The sequence below is a fragment of the Myotis brandtii genome, unplaced genomic scaffold (genome assembly GCF_000412655.1).
Source record: "Myotis brandtii unplaced genomic scaffold, ASM41265v1 scaffold2927, whole genome shotgun sequence".
NCBI classification, from domain to species: domain Eukaryota; kingdom Metazoa; phylum Chordata; class Mammalia; order Chiroptera; family Vespertilionidae; genus Myotis; species Myotis brandtii.
In genome coordinates this window covers 216593-230605 of record NW_005361186.1, presented here as the reverse complement: position 1 = coordinate 230605, position 14013 = coordinate 216593, and the positions used below count along the sequence as shown (strand labels likewise).

The 14013-nt window shown below is 54.4% G+C and overlaps 1 protein-coding gene across 3 annotated transcripts; it reads right to left on the bottom strand.

The window, feature by feature from the left end:
- Nucleotides 1-3052: 3052 nt before the first annotated feature.
- On the bottom strand, nucleotides 3053-14013 carry SIK1 (salt-inducible kinase 1). Of its 3 annotated transcripts, none has more exons than XM_005869386.2 (13): nucleotides 13832-14013; nucleotides 13216-13332; nucleotides 10706-10769; nucleotides 10372-10533; nucleotides 10093-10217; nucleotides 9872-9995; nucleotides 9016-9236; nucleotides 8552-8701; nucleotides 7992-8114; nucleotides 7653-7866; nucleotides 6875-7153; nucleotides 5975-6206; nucleotides 3053-5495 (listed from the first exon to the last, which is right to left on the bottom strand). In XM_005869386.2, the coding sequence occupies exons 1-13, from the start codon at nucleotides 13985-13987 to the stop codon at nucleotides 5111-5113; spliced, it is 2352 nt and encodes a 783-aa protein (XP_005869448.1). In that variant the 5' UTR covers nucleotides 13988-14013; the 3' UTR covers nucleotides 3053-5110. The 3 variants fall into 3 exon arrangements, with proteins under 3 accessions (XP_005869448.1, XP_014397712.1, XP_014397711.1); XM_014542225.1 differs by having other exon boundaries at nucleotides 5320-5495; nucleotides 5975-6276; XM_014542226.1 differs by lacking the exons at nucleotides 13216-13332; nucleotides 13832-14013 and adding an exon at nucleotides 11803-13197.

The window sequence follows — 14013 nt, the reverse complement described above, 5'->3', positions numbered from 1 at the left end:
CTCCCCCTCCACTGCCCTCCCAGCTACACAACCCTGAGCCCCGATTCCAGGCCCCTCGGCTTCCTGTTCTCTTCTCTCGGCCTGGACAGTGGCCCCCAGAGCCAGACCTCGGAAACCTTAGGGGGCCCTTAAAGAACTCTCCACCCTGGGCTCGCTCTTTGAGACCCTCCCCAAGATCGAAGGCCACACCACGGGGCAGCCCTGACCACAGAAACACCCAGTATTATTCTGGAAGGAAACCCAACAGGCCAACGCTTTTGCTTCCACCCCAAACAAGTCAGTTCCTCTTAACTCAGATTCGGTTCCTGCCTCCAAGTGAGGTGAGCCTCATCTCCGCCTGGAACTCCCCTCACGCTCCATCCTTGCTGTCCCAGGGCCCCTCCACCCAACCAACCTCCCCTCCCCCCCGTCCCCCCTCTCCCTGCAAGCCGGTCTCAGTCTCGAGCTACCACAGCTCTGGATGTCCAGAAGGACTTCCTCCTGAAAGCAGGGTACACACCAGCACACATGGCCCACGGCCCCGCAGCAAAAGTGCCACATGCGCTCCCCTGGGTGTCGGGCCTGCTGGGCTCGGCTCCACCTGCACTAGCAAGGACTCAGGCAGCCGCCTTGTCTGCAGCGGTCACTACGCCAGGCTATCCCCAGGCCCTCAACAGAGGCATCGGGAGGAAGAAAACCTCAGAATCCCCAAGTGCCCGCCATGTGTGGTCACGTGCAGAGGGAGGTGCCATCGCATGCTCAGCCTTGCCACACCCCGACAGGAACGGACACATCCACAGCGTCAACATCTTGTGAAATGCCGGGCAGGTGCGGTCATCCACGGCAGAGACGTTGGCAGAGCGAGACGCAGGTGGTGGGGCCCAGAGAGGGGGTCGCTTAACACACGGCTGGCCCGCCGAGTCCCACCGCCACACTGAACCCCACAGCCACGTTGGCCCCTCTTCATCTGGGGGAGAGGACGTGGCTCGAGAGCAGACCAGTAAGCCTGGGACGGCATGCCCGCATCCCGCAAGGTCCCTGCGAGGCTCCCTGAGCAGGGCATACATTTCCAACTGAGGATTCTAAGAAGTGTTATTTATTAGTAATGATGATAATAACACCAATCGTGACACACCGTAAGCCCCAGAAGAACCGAGCAGGTGAGCACGGAGTCCCTTAGCTCCCAGCTATTTGCCAGGAGCCACAGGTGCCCAACGGAGCTCGGTGCTGGTGGTGGTGGTGGTGGGGGGGGTGATCCGGCCAGGAGCCACAGGTGCCCAACGGAGCTCGGTGCTGGGTGCGGGGTATGATCCAATGGGCCCCACAGGAGCGGGCCACCTACTTCAGGAGCCGAGATACACAGCAAGTTCTTCCTAGTTTACAAGACTCTACGTCCCAAACAGTAAATAGATTTCCCTTTATTCTTCGCAGCAGGCAGAGCCTGGGTCCTGCTCTCCAGGCCGTGGGCCACACAGGAGCAAGGCCCAGCACTGGCGTCCGCAGGGGCTCATTGAGCTTTCCTGGGTGTGCGTGGTCTGCTTGGCCTTCCTGTCAGAAGCCCACCCCACAGTCCCTCAAGGTGCTGCGAGCCACAGCTCAGTATATGATGTAACTGTTGTCAACCAAGTAGCCCTGACAACAACCCTCCTCATTGGCTGGGCCTCCTCCCCAAAACTATGAGATCCCACTGGCCTCTCAGACCCACTGGCTGCATTGAAGCAACACTCAGGCTTGTCATCCCACGCGTACAGGCTTGGAAACATATTCTGAGTTTTCACAAATTCCCTGCGCATCTGCCTCCTACGGCGCCTCTCCTCCATGCTTTCGCTCACTCAGCCCTCACCCCGGAGCCCGGCTCTCAGGAGGAAGCTGCTGTGCATCCCTGGGCATCTCCCCCAAAAGGGCCTTCTTTTCATCGTAGTAAAATACACACAATACAGAATTTACCATCTCGACTATTTTTAAGTGCGCAGGTCGGTGGCATTAGGTACATGCACACTGTTGTGCAACCACCACCACCATCCATCTCCAGAACTTTCCATCCTCCCAAAACTCTGCCCGCTCTCCTTTCTGTCCCTCGGAGTGACTCCTCCGGGGCCTCAGGGAAGCGGAATCACACAGCCTTTGTCCTTTGTGCCTGACTGTGTCCTGAGCATGATGCCCTCCAGGCTTCTCCGTGTAATACGTCAGAATTTCCTTTTTCAGGCTGAATACCATCCCATTGTGTGCATGGACCACATTTGCTGATCTAGTCGTCCTTGGAGGGACACGTGGGGTGCTTCCACCCCTTGGCTGTTGTGACTAATGCTGCCGCGAACAAAGGTGTGCAGGATCTGTTCCCACCCCTGCTTTCAGCTTGTGTGTCTGTGCCCAGAAGTGAGATTGCTGGACCATATGGTGATTCTGTTAACTTGCTACGGATCAGCCAGACTGTCTCCAACCAGCAGCACACGGCAGTTCCAATCTTTCCCTTGCCAATGCTTATTTTACAAAATTTATTTTTTATAATGACCATTTGAATGGGTGAGAAAAATTAAAAACTTTAACCAAAAAATATTTTCCAGGTGCAGGATGAAGAGGATCCTTTGTTGTTTAGGTGGCCACGTCTGCCCTCCTGCTAGGAGGCAAAGCCAACTTGAACAGACCAGGAAGTCTGGCTGTCAGTCTTCCGAATCCCTGACTTGTCAGTGGGTTCAGAGACCATCAAGAGGAAGAGGAGTGAATGGTGCCTGGGAAGAACCAGCTGCGAACAGACGTGGGTGTTTGGAGGTTCAGCGGATTAGCAGAGCCTGCCCCCCAAGAAGGGGCCTGAGAGCCTGCGAGGCCTGGCACACACCCTCAATGCCAACCTCAGGCCACTCCTCTCTGTACCCTGACCACCCTGTGCCCACACCACTGCCAGGCGAGGGGAGTGGCGTCTGCAGCTAGGTGCTGCCAGTTCTTTGCGGCCAGGCTGAATGCAGGCGTTGGCACCAGGCCCTCTTCTTTCGATCTGAGCCGTCAATGAGCCTGGAGGACTTGGCCTCTTAGTGAAGCGGCCGGAAGGTACGCCCCAGAGAACCACGGGAAAAAGTCAAGGTTTTCCCCTCCAATATTTTATTTAAATATTAAATTAAAAAACATACATCCACTAATCATTTGGCATACATTTGTCATGTTGACATAAGAAACAAAATAATTAATTCAGTTATAGTAAAAAACAACAACAAACAAACCATATACATCTTAATCAGATCACAGAGTGCCTTTGAACGGCTACCGCATTCATTCGGGAACAGCACTGTGGAGAAACCTATAAAACACACGTCACACACACTTAAACAAGACACACACCTTGACTTACAGCAACGAGAAAGAAAACCACGGTGAACGTAAAGTGCTTGTCATTGTTCTGAGGCCTTTGATCTCTGGGTTAGAACAGAACTGATTTTCAAAAGGGAAACTGGTTCTGTGTTGCTGTCTCTGTGAGGAGGCAAAGGCCCATGACCCCAGGTTCTCTCTCTGTCCTCAACCTTCCTTACAAGTCAGCAGAGGCCTCGGAGAGTTCTCAGCGGCCAGGCGCAAGGACAGTCCTTTGCCCCCATCATTGAAGCAGCCACAGAGCAGCAGCAGTGGTGGCAGGAAGGACAGTAGCAGCAAGCTGGGCAGACGCAGACACAGGGCCAGCAGGGGCCGTGTCCTCTCTGGGCCACCACCTCCCCGCCCTCCAGAAACTCCGGTGATCTTTGGCTTTTATAAATGCCGACCTTCCCCTGCCATCATTACCTGTTAATACTGAGGGTGTAAGAGCCAAGAGAGCTGAAGGCACCTGGGGGTAAAGGACCAGTGCGGACCAGGCAGAGGGAGCACGCAGTAGCATCCTCCCTTCACTCAGAGGCCCATGGCCACCTGAGCCACCACCTGGGTCTACCTGCCAGGTAAGGGCAACTTGTCTCCCTCCTCCACACGGACCTGGTGTAGCACTTTGTAACATTGCCAGAGGGGAATTTAAACCAGGAACACAAAGGTGTAGTAAAAAATATAAAAAATAAGTAGTGTCTGTCTATTTATACACATATACAGTATTTGCTTAAAAAGGAACAAAGCTTGAACAATAATGACCTGACCTCTCATTCCATTTTCTTGAACAAAAGCCTAACAGGTATGGGCCTGGGGAAGGTGGGGCTGCCCGACAGTGACCCGTGAGTGCAGGCGGTCGCCGCCCACTGTCCCAGTCCCAGCCTCACTATATTGCACATCCCCCAGTCAGTTGTTCTTTTTGGACCCTGATAATGAAATGCGTAAAAACGTAATTAGCAGCGGAAATAAGATGTGCGGCAGGAGGTAACTTCCCTCGCAGGCACCCAGGCCCTGTGCCAAGTGCCAGGACAGAGCCTACCCGCCCCTTTGAGGTTCTTTCTCGTGGCTCCTCCGAAGACTCCTGGAATCGACCACCAAGCAGTCCATAAAACTCCCATCTAAAACAAGAAAAAGTGAGCCTCTGTGTTCTGACTTCAAGGGAGAGAATTCCAAGAATTTGCAGATTATCTTCTCCTGGGCTGGCCATTAGAGCTTTTTCAAAACTTATGTATAAAGCACAAAGTTCACAGCTTTCATTCGAAGCACAAATGTTTCAGGAAGTGGAACTGTTCATTAAAAAAGGATGCTTCTCAACCCCGCACGTGCACACACGTGGTGGAGGTGCACACACTTGTTCCCATGGCGCGTGGCTCACACTGTGGCTTTGTCCAAGGCAGTGCCCTCCGTGACCCGACGCGCCCATGGACGAGGGAGCTGTTGGTCCCCTCCTGCCGCCACCTGACCCACAGTGGCGCTGGCCTGTGAGCAGGGCCGGCACTGTCCTCTGTCTTGTCGCTTCCCTCCTTCTCCCTCCTGTCCACCCACCCCCACAACACACCCTCAATTATTATTTTTCTTCAGAAACTTTCCAGTCCCTACTCACAGCAGCAGCTGTTCAGTGCAAGGAGAAAATAAAACAAAAATAAACTAAAAAGCCAAAACACCAAACGTATTGCTTGTTTTGCTTCTCAGAAGTTATTGGCTTTGAGTCCGGAATCGCCTTCACATACTCTTGAGATTATTGCTTCGAGGAGTCAGCAGCCCATGCAGGAGGAGGGTGGCGTGGTAGCCCTCACTGCACCAGGACAAACGTGCCCAGCTGGCCTGAGGTCAGGTCCTCCATCTCACAGTCCCCCTGCGGCAGCCCCATGGGGTTGAAACCCGAGGGCAGCATGGCGAAGTGCGGCTGCAGGGGTGTGGCGGCAGGGAGGGGTGCCGTGGCAGTGCTGATGTGCAGGTGGGTGTCCAAGAGGTGGGCCGCTGAGGCCACCGGGGAGACCCCGGCCTGGAGGAGGTGGGGTGGCAGCAGCGGGCCAGGCCCCAGCCCCAGGTCCTTCTGGAGTCCCGACACAAAGAGGGCACTGTCACAGGGGGCCAGGACCAGCGGGACTGGGGGCAGCTGGGGAGCCTGCTGGCAGCTGGGCGGGGCTGCTGGGTGGTGCTGTAACTGCAGCAACCTGGAGGGACACGAGCAACAGGGAGGGCAACAGGTCACTGCCAGCTCTGAGCGCTGCTTCTCCTGACAAGTTCCACCCGGCCAGGCTCAGACACCATCGGTTTCCACGCCCCATGGAAGTGCCGGCTGGAGCTGCCCAGAACACGAAATGCTGTGCGTGACTAATCCCCTGAGCAATTCCTGACATTTCCATTCTCTGTCGTGCTTTTACAGCAGCTCGGAGATGCCAACCAGAGGTGACATTCTTATTCATGCCCCCCTCCATCCCCCACTTACAGGCTTCAAAGTGACAAAACCTGACTGCTCCCCACCTCTGCCACCATCTGCGGGAACAAGGCCCACAGATCTCCCCACACTTGGGGTAGGGAGGCACACTCATCACACGGAGAAGGGGGAGCTTAAGAAACAAGGTTGCTCAAGAAATCCCAGTGGACCTGAGTGCTACCAAGGTCACGGGCGACTAGTGCAGAGCAGGCATACCTTTGCTGGTGCAGCACCTCCTCCAGCAGGCTCCTGCCCTCGCGGCTGCTGGCCCCGCTGCCATGCAGGCCCGGGCTCTGAGCGGGCAGCTGGAAGGCGCTCAGGCCTCCCCGAGTGGCCCGGCTGGAAGAGGGCTGGCACACCTGGCGAGCCAGCCCCTTGATCTTGTTCAGGCCCAGAAACCCTTTGGTCCTCGTGTTCTTCCTCAGCTGCTGCCGAAAGGCTTTCAGGCCTGGGGAGAGGCAGATGGAGAAGGTCTATGGCCCTCCATCTCCAGCCCAGGACCAGCAGCCCAAGGCTGGCTGGGGTTCCCAGATGGAGGGGAGGAGGGAGGAGGAACAGGCAACATGAAAATGATGGATAAAAGGACTGGTTTGCTTTCCTACAGGGTTGAGGGTGCTCTCTGGTCATCTAAATACTTTCCATGACCCCTCCACCCCCCATGCAAGGTTAGGAAGTCATCTTTAAGGTTGGATTTGGGGCAGCAGTTCCAGTACCGAATAGGCATGCATCTGGGCAGACTGAGATCCTCTGTGGAAGGGCAGAACAGTGCCACGGAACTAGGGAGGGAGCTCAGGGCCCCCAAGCCCTGGGTGGCATGGTGGGAGCCCAGGCAGCCAGGTGTGGAGGGTCCCTCCCTGACCCCACCCCTCTCTAGGGCAGGAGCTGCTGCTTGGCACCCAAGCGTCTCTTGAGCCTCTAGAGGCCAGGTGACTTTGTCCCAGGACACCAGGCTGTCCAGAACCCGGTGGCCCCTTCGATCTGCTCAGGGAGCATTGCTGCTCCACCCAGGCCCAGCTAGGGGATAGGGGAACCTCTGCCATCCAGAACAAAGGGACACCTGCCAGGGCACACGGCATCTGGAAGGGAAGGTGGGAATGAGAGTGAAGGGGAAGTCACCTTGAGTGAGTGAGGTGTCCGAAGCCCTCCGGCCTTCCTGGAAGCTGATGGGGAGCAGGGCAGCTCCTCCCAGGGCCCCCTGCGCCTGCAGCACCGGCGTGGCAGACTGGGCCCCCAGCAGTGGTGAGGCCAGTTTGAGTGGAGAACAGGTGCCCACCAGCCCCTGAGCAGCCAGGCATCCACTAAGCCCCGCTGGGCTATCCCCCGCCGAGAAGGTCAGACAGCTGTCAGAGCTGGTGCCTTCTGAAGGACTCGCCGACGAGGAGGAGATGACTATACCTGAAGAAGGAATAGGGTGTTCTTGGGGGGGGGAGGCACAGGCTCCCCACGACCCATGCAACCCACCAGCACCCACGTCGCATTCCCCATGCCCATGGCAGTGACTCTCAGGCCCTCGGGTAGCCCTTGAGGCCACTGACAGAGGCAGACAGCTGCACTGTCCTCCCCACATCTATCCTCAACCTTGGGGGAGTGGGAGTCCATGACAGCCAGCGCAGGAGTCCTGGCTGCAGGTGATATGTGGAGCTGACCCAGGACACAGAAGGGCCAGGGATGAGGACCTGTCCTCCTGGCACCTGGGGGCAGCTAACGCCCACTATCCCCACCATGGAATGACCTCCTGGAGTGTCTACATGTGATCCTTGTGGCCTCGGGGGTTAAATCCGAGAACTGTGATAAGAAACCACCCAGCATAAAAGGTGTGTTTTTCATCAGCCCCTTGTAGTCCCAACCATAAACCCGCCCACCAGGCTGTGCTCCTGCCCACGTGGACACTTACAGGGAGGGATACATGGGGAGAAGGTGGAGACCTCGGCCAGTGTGTGCCTCCGGACCGTGCTGCCAGGCAGGGGTCTCTGCGCCTCTGGCTCCTCCTTCAGGCCCTGGCCCTGCCTGACCTCCTCACTGATGGTCGTGTCCAGCAGGCTGCTGGGGGAGACCGAGCGATGCCGGAACACGCCGTTGCAGTTGGTGTCCACAGGGAAGAGCCAGGGCTGTGCGGGAAGGAAATGAACCAGTGACCCTGGGGCTCTGGGTGACCTGGTGTGGGGTCATCACCACCACTGGGAATGAGATAAGCCCCCGTCCCAGACGCCGCCCTTCGCAGACGCTCACACACCTGGAGCGAGCTGTGGAGGTCACAGTCCATTTCGGCCTGCAGGATAGACTGCCCCAAGGTCTGGGGCTGTGGGCACAGCAGAGAAGACCGGAAAGCATCACCGGGGAGGCCTTCCTGAGGCACCTGTGGGCCAGCATGGAAGGACAGAAGCTATCAGTGGCTCTGGGATAACCACGAGCATCCCAAGAAAGACCATGCTGGCCTCACTCTGGCACTAGCAGATGTCAGCCACCAGCTGACCAGGCTCAGGACACGTGCACCCTCCCTCCGAGGCTGCGCATATGGAAATGACCAGGGGGAGGCACCAAGAGGCCAGCACCAGGGTCGACTGGCCACAGGCGGGGCCTGACCCCCAACAGAATGACCAGCACCCCCTCTTCTGCATCCTCTGGTCTGGGGCTCACAGGGGAACCCCTGACCCCACCCAGGGCTTAATGGATGGGGGACAAAATGAACAGGGGAATAGGGGCTCAGCCTGTGTCTGGTTCCCAGGCACATCTGAGCAAGGGATTCCTAACTCAGGGGACACAGGGGTGGGGCTTTAGGAGATTCCCCCTCACCTCCAAACTGCTGTGGTCCGAGCTCCTGGGCCTCTGCTGCCGGGCCGGGCCCGGCCGGGCCGACGGCGGGGTGTTGCGGTACTCCTTCAGCCGCTCCAGGAGGAGGTAATAAATGGCTGCGAAGTGATTATAGCTGCTGTTCTGCAGTGACTGGGAAGGCAGAGGCAGAGAAGCGGGTCAGAGCCAGGCCAGAGAGGAGAGGACGGAACAGCAGGGTGGCCGTGTGCAGGTGGCACTCGGGACGGCTCCTCGGGTCACTGAGGCTCCCTGACAAGGCTGTTCCCAGGGTTATTCTTGGGTGGCCCAGAATATCCTTTAGAAGAGTGGACAAGCTGGCCCTTAAATTAGCCCGTGTTCCCATTTTAACTCAACTAGCAACTGACTGCTTTTCCTGATAAAGCCGTCCCGGCCCCCTCCCCCCGGCAAGAACAAGCAAGGTGGGGGGAGGGATGGGCAGTGCTCACCTCCACGGTCCTCTGCCGGTCCACCCCGAGGGTCTGCATGATGCCCAGCACCTGCTCATCATAGTCGCCCAGGTTGGAGTTGTAGCTGAGAGCAGCGCTGGTGGGGCGAGTGTGTGGCAGGGTGGGGTCGGCCTGCATCCACTTGTGCTGCCGGATCTGGGCGATGCTGATGCGCTTGGCAGGGTCCACCACCAGCATGCGGCGGATCAGCGTCTCACAGTCTGGGGGTCAAGGGAGGCGCACTGAGCCGGGCAGACCGCCTGTGCACACGGTCCCCACCGCCCACTGGGTTGCCACCTCAGCCTTGCAGGGAACGCGCTCCCTTCAGTGACCATTCTAAAGACCACCAATGCCAGGAGCACTGACTTGGGCCAGTGGCTCAGACCAGCCACCAGAGAATGCCCCCCACCGAGCGGCGGGTCTCTGAGTGGGACACAGTCCTCCTAATGTCCCTACAGAGACCGCTTAGCTCCCCGTGCTGCTGTGACCACACAAGTCAGTGGACACCTTTACTGAATGGAAGAGGAAAGCACGAGTGTGGAGCAGGTGAGACTCGGGGGGCCCTGGGCGGGGACTCCAGAGACCAAGCCTTCAGCCAGCTCCAGGAGACACCCTCAGAGGAAGGCACCTGTCCAGCCATAAGTAGGGCACTCAAAACACACCCCGTGGGTTGGGTTTCTTTTGCAAGTAAACACCCTACAGTAACACCGGCCTGACTCACAGACCCAGAAGACAGTCAAGCAGGCATTTCAGGAAATAAATTCCTCCACCTACTCCTCCTCCTGAACTCCCATTCCGGGTTCCCAACAGCCCCTGCCCGCCCGCCTGCCCGGGAGAAGGCGCGGCGCAAACCTACCTCGAGACATGAAGAAGGGGATTCGGAACCGGCCCTCAAGCACCCGCTGCCGCAGGGCTGGCAGGCTGGGCCCGTCAAAGGGGAGAGACCCGCAGACGAGCACGTACAGCACAACGCCAAGGCTCTGCAAACAACCAGACAGCATGGTCAGCGCCTGCTCGCCCTGCTGGTGCACACAGCTCTAGCGCGGGCACCTCACACGCTGCGCACAGGGCTCCTACCCAGATGTCGAGCTGGGGGCCTTCGTACTCCTTCCCTTCAAAGACTTCCGGAGCCGCGTACGGGGGGCTCCCACACCATGTAGACAGAGGCTCTCCCGACTTGTAGAAATTCCCAAATCCAAAGTCTGAAAGACAAAGAAACAGATGATGAAGCTGTGGTGGAAACAGTAGGGGCCTAGGTTTCAAAAGTGTCCGAGCAAAAAGCACCAGGACCCTGGCTTGCATACGCCCCCCTCCCGCAAGGCAGCGCTTCCTGGGTGCGGGGGGCGCCCTCCTCACCTGCCAGCTTGATGTCCATGTTGCCATCCAGCAGCAGATTCTCGGTCTTGAGGTCCCGGTGCACGATGTGATGGCTGTGGCAGTACTCCACGGCCGACAGAATCTGCCAGAACTTCTTCCGTGCTTCATTCTCGCTTAGGTGCCCATTGGAAGTCAGATAATCTGAGGAGCGACAAAACAAAATTATAGCCTCCAAGTCCACAGTGCAGCCGCCGTCAGGGGCATAAGTGAAGAATGCTGTGGGAGTTCAGGTGGGTAGACCCCAACATTGGAGGAGCAATTCCTGACAAGTGAGCACCATTGGTTTTCAACAGGTATGAAAAGTGTGGCTTACCAAACATTTCTCCATTTTTTGCAAATTCAGTGACAATGTAAAGCATATCCTTTGTTTCCATTACCTAAAAAAATAAAGACCTAAACATTAAACCACAGGAAGAGAGAACATACCAGAGGTATCAGTAATCTACCTGAGCCCCAGGGAATTAACTTCTCCAGATGAGTGCATTCATTATTTTTGGAAAGGAAAAACAAACAAACAAACAAAAACCTTCTGCAATCAAGAAACACATCAGGGGATTCCTATTCAGGAGAGTTTTTTCAAAGTCAGAGGTGATTCCTCACTGGCCTGCCTGTCCTGCTATATCTTGGCTCAGTAAAGGTCTGAGTGTATTCGAATTCTCCTACATTGTAGTTTTAACTCACTTTGCCTCACCCACCAGAGGATTCTGGCGGCTACAGAAGTAAAAGCAATTCGAGAGTTCTGCTACAGTTTTCTTCTAGAAGCCTAGCAGGCAGCAGATTATTCAAGCCAATGGCCAGCACGGCTGAATAATAGATGGCAAATACCCCTTCCCCACATGCGTTGGTAACATGATTAAGTAGGCCACAAAAAGCCGGCTCTGCCGGGTGAGCCACACAGTCTGCTCTGGGTACAGAAAACTACTCAGCATGTGTCAGCAGCAACAGCCAGCGTCAGGCACACCTTAAAGGTTCCCTTCCTGAGTGAGCATTTTCTTTCACTTTGAAAAATTGTTTTGAAAGAATTTAAAACATAACTAAGAAACAAGGTAAAATTCAAATATTTGTACTGAAAGTAAAACGAACTCATATCCAGGTATTTTAAAAGGGAGATAGAGAGATAATACATTCTTACAGAAAAAGATTTCTTCAGGGCTCAAAACATAGTTATTCCTTTAAAAGGAATACTTTAAACACAACTGCTTTGTGCTGTAAATCTGAAAAGCAAAGCAAACACCAGGCAGTTTAGCTAGAATTTTCACAGCCCTTGCCCTCGATGTGTGTCACTGAGTGACGAGTTCATTCCTTTTCTCAGTGAGAAAAAAGAAAAGAGAGACGGAGAAAGAATGAAAAGTGAATGTGTTTTAAGTTTAAAAAAAAAGAAAACCTCAAGGAAAGAGTTTAGTGTCTCACCAAGGTTCTGGGCCTGAGCCAGCTGGATGAAAATCAGATCCCATGTCAAAGCCAGGGCCAGAACTACCACTGCTGCCCCTAACAGTCAGAGCAGCACGCAGAGCAATAAGAAAATCCACCCCAGGAGAGTCCTCACTTGGATCGTGTGGTCAAGGCATCGCTAACTGGGCTACTCCACATGGGGGCCAGCGGGTTCAGGAGGACAAGGCAGCCACACTCTGGCTCATCCCTCCCACTCAGTCTAAAGCAGACCGGGGTCAGCCCGCTGCTGCGGAAACAGGCCGGGCACATTTCTCAGGCACTGACATCAGTGACCCAGGAGGAAACTTCCGATGCAGGCGGCAACTTACAAATGGCAACAGAAACAAAACACAAGCCAGAGAGCAGGTGACCAACCAGAGAGCAGGTGACAGGTGATGTGAGTGCCACACTTAACAGTGATGAGTAAACTGTCATTCTGGAAACACGAGCCCCGGTGACAACTTCTACTTCATTTTAACTGAGTAAAGAGCCGTCCGTGGGATAATTTTCAATTACAGTCCTGTCTCCTGCCCATTATACGCCCTGCCAACTGCACAAACACTCCCACCATCCCATATTCATTTCAGTCTCTTAGGGGTTCGTGAGAGTCATGAAAAGGAACTTATAGCCAACACAACCGGACAGAATAGCGAGCATTTGCAAAGAACTTATTCTCTTGCACGAGACTACTTCATCGTCACAGAAGTGGCCGCTAAGAAAGAGATTGCTTTGCTGTCCTAATTAAACCACCACTTCTTTTCCAAAGATGTACTTTATTAGTTTCAACAGGAGAACAAAAATAAAGTCACAAAACAAACCAACAAACTGATAGCATGAAGCCTGTTCTTAACGTGGACTAAAGAGCAAGCTCCCTGCTCTCGCCACAGCAAAATCTCTGTTTTGATGGGATTTTACTTGGGGGAAGACAAGAGCTCACTGCTGCCTTTGCAAAGGTAAGTTTAGGAAAACTGGTAAAAGCAGCTGGTCTGAAAGTTTAATAATCTGCAAAGGCAGAAGTGTCTAGTTTCACTGGAACTTGTCCTTCTACACTAAATACTTGACTTGTGTCAATACATAGATCTGATTGTTTATCTTCATAGTAAAGGCAACAACATCCCACCTCCATGCATTTAAAACTGGAACAAATCATAATACTAAGTAAGATCTTCATGAAGCAGATCTCAATTATGACCCCAAAGCAAGAAAATAATTGTAAGTAAATCTTCACCACGTACAGACATCAGTCTATTTACCTTATACAACCAACCCCCTGACTCCCACATACACCCAAAGAGAGGGGGGCAGCCTCCAGAAACTGCAGACCTAGGTCTTTGGACATAAAAACAAAAGCACTTGCCAGAAGTCACAGAGAAAGGCAAACTGGGTCCTTACCTGATAAAGCTTTATGATATGGGGGTGATTCAGAAGCTTCATGATCTGAACCTCACGATATATTTTCTCCAAATTGCTTGAATCTAGGCGTGTTTTGTCGATTATTTTTATTGCTACCTATAGATTTTTAAAAAGAAAAAGGATATTTTGTGTGTTTTTTTAATTTAAAAAAACCTCTCACTTAACCTAATTTAAACATTTCATTTTTGCAGGTTAATTTCTAAAACACTTTGTCCCCAAGAAGTCACAAAAAGTTGGGGGGGGGGAGGGAAGGTGAGGGGAATAACCAAAGTAACCCTTCATATTACTTAAAATAGCCGAAGTTAAATAATTGTACTAAGTCTTCGCAGGCTCACTTGGAAGGGCGTTAGCTCTGGAACAGAGAGCACTGCACCCCTGGGTTATTAGATCATTATCCTCTTTGCTGCCCCCTAATATTCGTACAAATTATGCAATCGTAATATAAAACATTTTCCTTCTCTACCAAACTAAAAATTGCCCGCGTTTAGACCTTCCACGATGGACCCTACAGGCAGGGGTCCCACCCGGCTGGCTGCCCCCAGGCAGGGTCCACCCCAGGCAGGGTCCGCTCCAGGTCGGCCCGCGCCCCACGCACCTGGGTTTTGGTGACTCGGTGCCGGGCCAGCTTCACCACCGCGAAGTTGCCCTTGCCCAGGGTCCGCTCGATGTCGTAAAAGCCCACCCGCAGGGGCTTCTGCGGGCCCTGGCTCACGCCCGCTGGGGCCGCGCTGAACTCCGACATGATCACCATGGCTCCAGGCACCTGCGGACGCAGGA